At 31.6% G+C, this 9,570-nt stretch overlaps 1 protein-coding gene across 1 annotated transcript; it reads right to left on the bottom strand.

Annotated features, from left to right (window-relative positions):
- Positions 1-6,696: 6,696 nt before the first annotated feature.
- On the bottom strand, positions 6,697-8,900 carry LOC140438247 (KRAB-A domain-containing protein 2-like). Its single transcript, XM_072527942.1, has 2 exons — positions 8,732-8,900; positions 6,697-8,622 (listed from the first exon to the last, which is right to left on the bottom strand). The coding sequence occupies exons 1-2, from the start codon at positions 8,778-8,780 to the stop codon at positions 7,271-7,273; spliced, it is 1,401 nt and encodes a 466-aa protein (XP_072384043.1). The 5' UTR covers positions 8,781-8,900; the 3' UTR covers positions 6,697-7,270.
- Between the last annotated feature and the right edge of the window lie 670 nt (positions 8,901-9,570).

Below are 9,570 nucleotides of genomic sequence, written 5' to 3'. Positions count from 1 at the left end.
CTTTTCCAATATTTTGATATATTATTTTGATATTTATTTTGTGATTAATTATTTAGTTAATTAATCCATAACCTTATATTTGTATTTAGTTTATTGATTTATTGATCACCATGAATAATAACGGCAACACTTCTCGTCCCGCGTCTCGCATCGAGAACCAACCTGAAATACAACCTTATAAATTATCTGAAATATTTTCTATCGTACCCGAATTTGAAGGCGATTTTTACACACATTTTTAAATGCTTGTGAATATGTCTACGCATGATAAAAAAAAACTATTAGTAATTCACATAAAAAATAAATTACGCGGAAGAGCAGCGCAACTTATAAGTTCAAGAAATTCATTATCATATCTAGAAATCAAGCAGCTTCTCACTTCTCATTTTGGGGACACTAGAGACTTATTTTCTTTGATACAAGATTTACAGAGAGTCAAACAGCTTCCGAATGAATCGGCTCTTTCATTCCTTAATCGTGTCCAAGTCCTTAATGCAAAAATGCGTGCTAATATACAGAAATCTGGTATAGAGAAACAAGCTCAGATTGTATTAATCGAATCAATGCGCTTAATACCTTATTGCCAGGCCTTGCTTTAAGGATCGCTCATATTATTCGTGCTAATCCAAAAGACCTTCTTGAAGCTCAGGTCCGCATCAGACGAGAGTTACAATTATCCTTGTATTTCGAAATACAGAAAATCAATTAACCCAATACTTCAAAGCCCAATCAACCCATCACAAGACCAGTCCTTCAACCACCTAGATGCACGTTTAGTGGACGTATGGGCCAGTCGAATAATGAATATCGTTCTTGGCAAAATTCCGAAAATAACTCGCAGAATTTCAACAACTCCCATAATTTTAACAATTCTTGAAATTTCAATAGACATCAAAACTTCAATAACGCTCAAAACAACGGCTTTCAGAGACCAACTTTCTGTTCAAATAATAATTACCAAAACAATAGACCCAACGACCAACAAAGACCTCAATTCACACCAAATTAAAATAACTCACAAATACGCCCTTCTGTAATCGATAAGAATCGTAATTTTTCGAAAGATATGCACAGAGCTCATATCGTTAACTATGAACCTGACTATGTTAATGACTACACCGCAGCTCCAAATGAAAACTACCAGTATGAAGATTTCTCTGATAAAAATTGTTCACCTCCTGATTATTACCATTCATTAGATCAATCAACCGATTTAATTGATAGCCAAGACTATCAGGATTTTCTCACAGTCTCGAACCAGAACCACCCACCAGACAATGCCAATTCAATGAACGAATCTTTGTCTCAAATGCTGAATCAGATTCAAACTCTAAATCTGGACGACATGAACCCATCTCTGAACTATCCAGAACAGAATTTTCTCTGAGTCCTCTGCTTCCTGTGAACCTGTACTATATAAAAAACGCATCAAATACGTTTAAATTACTTATCGATACCAGTACTGGTATCTCTATCTTTAAAGAAAATACCGCGAAAAATTTCAAACCATGTTTTTCCGAAAAAATTACCGTACAAGGTATTACAGACCAAAAGATTTTTGTCACTGAATCAACTTTGGTCCCGTTTCAAGTGGAAAACCCACATAAGGTGTTCATTTATAATTTAAATATTGATTTCGATGAAATTTTTTTCCTCGATTTTTTAGAACATTACGAATGTACAACAGATCTCAAACAAACAACTAATCACAAACTTTAAAACATTACCTCTCTACAAAGTAGAAACTAATTCGCGTAAAAATGAACCCTCTAATCAAATTAAAATAGATCCCAGATCCGAGCAAATAAATATTCAAGTTAACATGTCACCTGTCGAATACAGCAGTCTCAAAACGTTAGTACACGTTAAATGAAAAAGGAGAATTTCTGACATCCGTAGTAAATGCAAACGTAATCCCCAAAATTATCGATTATTCCGATATCGTAATTGAACCCTATTCGTAACTACCCTATCCTAGATTTGCAGTCAAAAGATAACTTGGTAAATTATTGCTCTGATAAAATTAACCGAACCAACAAAATCAAATCTCGACTTTGAACAGAACATCTTAACGAGGAAGAACAAGAACTAGTTACAAATCTTTGCTTAAATTATGAAGACATATTTTACTTAGAGGGAGACAACCTCACTTTCACCAGTAAGATAAAACATCAAACTAAGACCAATAACGCCAAACCCATTTTTACGAAGTCATACAGATATCCTCAGGTCCACAGAGTGGAAGTAAAATCTCAAATGAATAAGATGGTTAACGAAGGCATCATCCGGCCCTATACTTCCCGTTGGTCATCTCCTGTTTGGGTCGTTCCCAGAAAAATGGACTCTTCTGGAGAACAAAAATGGCGAGTAGCAATAGACTATCGCAAGCTTAATTAATGTACCATTGACGATAAATATCCTTTTCCTAATATCTCCGATCTCTTAGACCAGCTTGGAAAATGTCAATATTTCATAACTCTCGATCTTGCCTCCGGGTTTCATCAGATCGAAATCGGTCCCAAATATATTCCTAAAACAGCCTTTTCCGTTGAAAACGGACACTATGAATTTACTCGTATGCCTTTTGGACTTAAAAATACACCATCCGTCCAGCGTGTCATGGACAATATTCTTTTAGGTATTTTGAACGAACGATGTCTTGTCTACATGTACGACAATATAGTATACTCCCCTACCTTTTACGAGCATATTTCCCGTCTTACTGAAGTCTTCAAACGTCTTCGAAAAGCTAATCTTAAAATCCAGCCTGATAAATGTGAATTTCTCAGGAAAGAGGTGGTGTATCTCGGACATCTTATTACCCACGATGGGGTCAAGCCTAACCGTTCAAAAATCGATTGTATCCAACGATTTCCTGAACCGAAAACACTGACAGACATAAAATGTTTCCTAGGTCTAGCCGGTTACTATCGGTTTATTCCAAATTTTGCCAAACTTTCCAAACCCCTTCACTAGACTACTACAAAAAGACGTTGCTTTTAATTTTGATCTAAATTGCAGACAAGCTTTTGAAGATTTGAAAAACGCTTTAATTTCTGACCTATCCAAACTTTGAGGAACCATTTGTTCTCATAACAGATTGGAAAAGATCTACCTATAGCATATGCTTCGTGTACCCTGTGTAATGCTGAAACACGATATTCGACCATTGAGCGAGAGCTCCTTGCCATCGTATGGCTGTAAAACATTTCCGACCCTATCTGTTCGGAAGAAAATTCACCCTAGTAACTGATCACCGTCCACTAACCTGGTTATTTTCTATAAAAGACCCTGGAAGCAGACTAGCTAGATGGCGCCTCAAGCTTGAGGAGTACAATTATAAAATCATTCATAAACCGGGAAAAGCAACAAAAATGCGGCACCCATTCCCGAATAAAAATCAATAATTTAAAAGAATGTGCGAATTTCCATAAGAAAATATGAATATTAGATTCGAATGATACGGAATCTGACGAAGAGCTAAATGAAATCGATGAAGAAGCAACCACTGAACATTACAATAGATTTGTCGAACTGTATAAAACTAAATCACTTATCGATTATTTTAAAATTGAAATATTTAATGATAGACCAGCCAAGTCTTGGATACAAGGTGTTATGGAAACCATGAAAGACAGAGCCATTGATGAAGACACCTGGAGAGATAGAAAAAGATGGCGATCGAAATGCGGGAAGCGGCAGAAGCTGTAGATCCCCGCTATATATATATATATATATATATATATATATATATATATATATATATATATATATATATATATATGTATATATATATATATATATATATATATATATATATATAAAAGAAATTTAATCTTTGCAGATAAGTTAAATAGTAAACTCTTAAATATTGGGGAAATCTGCAAGAAAGACTCTAATGAGTATCAATTGTTTCGCCGAACGTTTTCGCCAAAGAGAATTAATTTGGCTTCTTCAGGGCTAAAAGAGAATAAATTATAATTAGCTACCATATATTATCTATTAAAACATTATTGATCTTACCGTAACTTAGAATTGTAGAGTTAGAATATTAAAAAGCTTTGCTAGTAACATAGTGGTGTATTTTGTTACTATGTGCAAAAAAAGTTTTTTTAAGGTTTGAAATGTATGGTAGCTTTGAACTTAACACGCACAGGTTTACCCAAGGTTAATCAAAAAACCCAATGTAACTACATTTAAAAGGAGGTAATTCTTTGAATTGTCGGCAATAGCTAAATTTTTTATTTTTAGAAAGTTTAAAAGTGAGGTTCTGTTTTAGCCAGAACGCATGCGCTAACAATTTCAATTAGTTCTTATGAATCTTTATGTCGTTAAGGTTCATTGGTAAAAACGAATGAAATTAAATCCCAGTATAGGGAAATATTATTTTGATTTTTATTAAATTTATTAGATTTGATTTTAATTAAATAAAGAAAATCAAAATAATATTTCCCTATACTGGGATTTAATTTCATTCGTCTTTACCAATGAACCATATGACCGCTTGGAATGCATATATCTAATTACTAATAGCAACTTAAAATAATACGGTGTCGTATGTCAGCGATTTTATGTCGTTCTCTGAGACTACATAATGATAGCTTTGTGGTTCTTCAGTTGTTATTCTGACTTTACAGTTAAATGTTAATTGAAAATGGAAATTCGAAAAATATATCGACAATCTAGTAAACCGCATGCCTGAGAGTTTTGGCAACACTGATCTCCATAAGCCTAATGTTATTTTCTTAACGTGGAACGCTGTATAGCAAAGTTTTTTAATATTCTAACTCTACAATTCTAAGTTACGGTAAGATCAATAATGTTTTAATAGATAATATATGGTAGCTAATTATAATTTATTCTCTTTTAGCCCTGAAGAAGCCAAATTAATTCTCTTTGGCGAAAACGTTCGGCGAAACAATTGATACTCATTAGAGTCTTTCTTGCAGATTTCCCCAATATTTAAGAGTTTACTATATATGGTGGTGAAATATATATGGAAAGGTGAAATGTTCTTATGCGATTTATCTAGTAATTGATCATTAGATATTATATATATATATATATATATATATATATATATATATATATATATATATATATATATATATATATATATATATATATATATATATATATATATATATATATATATATATATATATATATATATATATATATGTCGTAGGCAAGTATGAAATGCAGGCATTCTCGCAAAAGCCTAGTCATTTTCGTAATGACTTGGCAGTTTGTATAATGTTTTCATTTTTACAAAATGACTTCAACCTTTTAGGCATTTGTGAAACTACCGGAAATGGTAATTTCATGGTATCATGGGTAATAATTAATAATTCTATTTTGAAACAGTGTTGCAATTTAGGCACAGATCATATAATATAAAAAAAGGAAAGGAAGAAGAAGAAGGAATATAAATTTAGAGGTTATGTTATAATGTTATTTATTTTTGTTATTGTTGGAAAGAAAAAGATATGATATATATTACCAAAGAATATAGACGCATATAAGTCTATATTGTTTAATATTACATATGGAGCAGTAAACGTAAATTTAGCAAAAAAGAATAAACAAATTGACACACTACAGTATCTAATAAAAGATAGAAAAGACGAACAACATTAACCTCATAGGTGAAGAAATTAATAGAAAAACTGTATGTTACACAAAGTGCTTAATCTGTGTTGTTGGTAAGTTTTCTTTCACATATTCAATATAAGAAGTAAATTAAATTATTATTATATACTTGTATTTTTGTATAATTATTCTGTATTTTTATTGTTTTAGGTCTCTTTACGAAAATCACCCAAAGTATTGTTTCGATGGTTTTTAAAAGGTGCCAAATATTCTCCAGAATCAAGGACATTTGCACTGACTTTAAATTTTTATTCACCAAAAGAATATGATTTTGGAAGAGCTTTTAATAATTCGTTATCTCACCCATCACGAAATGGTACCAAACTGTTGATGGTGCACCTAAGTTTTTCAAAGAATGTTTTAATGCTTTGAAAAACAAAGTGGAAGAAGTAGGGATGCAAAAAAACACTGGTGTGCAATTTAGAAATGTCTATTTGTAAGCAAGTGGAATGGTATGGAAAAAAATGTACTGGCTACATTGATTTGTGTACAGATATAGAATCTGATAATATACCTGAAGAGAAAGAGGTACTGATGTTTACGTTAGTAGCCCTTAAATGAGTGCCAATTGTATATTATTCTGTTATAGTTTTATTTTATCATTTATGCAAATTAGTGCAATGAACTCGTAGTATAGCTTTTCAGAAGACAAGTATAGCAGGTGTACCGATACTATCAACCTAGATGGGAATGTAGATCTTGGAGGTTGGGGATATATAAAAATTTGGCTATAGAAAGTAGAACAAGACATCAAAATAGAGACACTTGTGACAATGAAAAAATGATCAATGACAAAATTTTTGGTGTAAAACAAACAAGTTCAGTAAAATAATGGTTTAAGTTCAAAATGTTTAATTAAGTTCCTCTATATAATTAAGTTAACATGTTTATGTTTTTCCTTACTATAAAATAAAGGTTTAAGAACCACTGTGTGTAATAATTTCATGGCATTAATTATTTAAATTTAATAAAGATTAAAATACTTTAAGGTTCGATAACTGAAAAATAACATTTATAGATTTTATTCACTTCTATTCTGATCACTTTTATATTTTAAAGAAAACTACTGTATGGATTTACAAGTTTTATTATTTATTATTATTTTATCTATTTACAAAAAAGAAAAAAAAGTTTTATTATTGTTTTACAAATCACTTATTTGCACAAGGACCACTTAAATGACATTTGCTGGTACATTTCATATTAGCTCTAAAACAAAAGCATTTGTTTATTCGACACTGATTTTTATTAGGTTTACAAGAACACTTTTTAAATCCTTGTCCTCCAAACTTCGAAAACATCCCAACTACTTCTCTTAATGCAATATATTTATCATGAGGAATTTCTATAATTTCATTACTTTTAATGCTACCTATTTCTTCTCTGGAAAACCACCTATTTAAAATACCAAATTTAGTACCAATTTGATATGCTCCATTTCTAATTTCTAAAATGACACCCAGAATATTTTTGGAATCCAGTGGTCCCCTGTCTACTTTCGGTACCTCAACAATAATATTTTGTCCAGGTTGAAGAGGCTGCAACTTCTTATTTGAACTTTCAAGCATTTTCTCTGCAGCACGTTTTTGACCAATTGTGCAATTTGTTCTCTGCATCTTTATTCTTTCTTCGTTAAGACATAAATTACATTTTGATTCTTGCACAGAAAATGATTGATCGCAAAAATACTCAATTTCGAACAAAATGTTTGGGAAACACTAGCACTTGGTATATTGTCAACAATTTCTTGCTTATTGTCGTCTTCCATCACAGAAAATTGTTCTTCAACGATTTGAATTTCATCTGTGTTTGATACTTGTTCTTCAATTGTACAATAGTTGTGAACATTTAATAAGTCTTGTCTTTCAATGATTGCAATCTCGTCCATGTTTAAGACCTGCAGATCATTTGTGGCACATGTTGAAGAAGCAGTTGATTGTTGACAATCTTCATCTGTGACATGACATGACTCATTTAAGTTTTGAGATGAATTCACAATAACACTATCTAGCCTTTCTTCAGTATCTATATTTCTTATAACTTCATCTGGTAAGTCTGAAGAAAACAATCCAACTTTAAAATCTACTCCGAATAATGCTTTGTATGGGGTGCGTCCGATTATTCTGTGGTAAGATGAATTCTTCTGCCATTGCACAAAGTAACAGCCAACTGACCAATTGGTTGTATTATTGTCAGTTAACCAGCTTCGCAGCATATTTTCTACATCTTGATTGCTTCTTTCAACACTTCCTTGGCTCTGGGGGTGACGTGGACGACCATTAATTATTTTACAAGAAGGCCATTTTGACACTAGTTCTCTAATAATGCTATTGACAAATTCACGGCCATTGTCGCTCTGTAAGATACACGGGGCTCCAAATTCTAAGAACAATTTTAAAAGTTCTTGTGCAACTTCTGTTGCGCATTTTGATTTAAGTGGCCTTAAATGGATGAATTTTGTAAAATGGTCTTGATAGTTCAATAGCCATTTGTATTCTCCATCCGGAGATGACTGAAAATCTATTAAATCGACTTGACCTCTACTATTCCAAGAAGTAGAAACAATCGGTTTAACTACCACCCCTTTTTTCGTCAAGTGCTTTTTTTCATCACAAGTGGTACATAATCTTACAAAAATTTCAACGGCTGGTCGTGGAATTGCGTATTTGGGTTTAAGAGCGTTTATCATTTTATCACGACCTCCGTGTCCAGTATTTAAATGTACTTCGTTAAGTTTGTCGTAATACTCTTCAATTGGCAATACGAAGGTGAGTTCTTGTTTTTCGTCGGTTCGTTTTTTTATAACTCTTTGAACCCCACCAATTTCAAGTAATTCATAATTCCTAAAAAAGTAATGTTGTTCATTGGTTCTACGAACGCCAATTTCTTTTTGTTCTCTGGCTGTTCTCAATAACGTACAAACCTCTCTTAGCTTTTCGAAACTCCACGGCTTTTTAAAGCTATTTAGTTCTGCAAAAAATAAAAAAATTTCAATCGAGCATTACTACCTATTATCCTACAATGAGTTTCAATATAATCCCAAGAAATCAAGAAGAATTTAGAAGTTACGTCAACTTACTAGAGTAAAATTTATTTAATTCTTCATAGAATTTTTCCCGATTAGCCATGTCTAATATCTGTACCTAATGTGACCTAACTTAGACTGTAAACTTTTGTAAAAGCTGCTTTAATCTGTAATCTTGAAAATTGGAAAACTAGGTAGGATTAGAAAATTAGGTTAAGAAAAAATTTTGTTATATTATATTATGATCTGTGCCTAAATTGCAACACTGTTTCAAAATAGAATTATTACCGTTTCCGGTAGTTTCGCAAATGCCTAAAGGCTGAAGTCATTTCGTAAAAATGAAAACGTTATACAAACTGCCAAGTCATTACGAAAATGACTAGGCTTTTGCAAGAATGCCTGCATTTCATACTTGCCTGCGACATATATATAATATATATATATATATATATATATATATATATATATATATATATATATATATATATATATATATATATATATATATATATATATATATATATATATATATATATATATATATATATATAATATCTAATGATCAATTACTAGATAAATCGCATAAGAACATTTCACCTTTCACCATCTTTCTTAGGCAAAATAAAATGGAAGGGATCCATCACAAAATATTAGACGACGTTTTTGACGAAAACAATATAGATTTTAACTTGTCAAAAATTAACTTGTTGAGTAGTAAATATATATATATATATATATATATATATATATATATATATATATATATATATATATATATATATATATATCGTCGTAAAAGTCACCAATCACGATGCAGATTGTCACTTTGGCCGGCCAATCACAAACATCGAGAGAGAAGAGAAGCAGTCAACGTACCGAGATACATTGCAGAA

The sequence above is a fragment of the Diabrotica undecimpunctata genome, chromosome 4 (assembly GCF_040954645.1).
Source record: "Diabrotica undecimpunctata isolate CICGRU chromosome 4, icDiaUnde3, whole genome shotgun sequence".
NCBI classification, from domain to species: Eukaryota; Metazoa; Arthropoda; class Insecta; order Coleoptera; family Chrysomelidae; genus Diabrotica; species Diabrotica undecimpunctata.
Note: the sequence above shows the minus strand (reverse complement) of the source record. Positions and strands in the feature narration are given on the sequence as shown.

What these genes read in the sequence shown, in the direction of transcription:
- LOC140438247 (XM_072527942.1), bottom strand. Translation starts at nt 8,780, where the DNA reads ATGGCTAATCGGGAAAAATTCTATGAAGAATTAAATAAATTTTACTCT. An exon ending in ATTAAATAAATTTTACTCTA is followed by an intron (nt 8,623 to 8,731) that starts GTAAGTTGACGT and finishes TATTTTTTGCAG; the next exon opens with AACTAAATAGCTTTAAAAAG.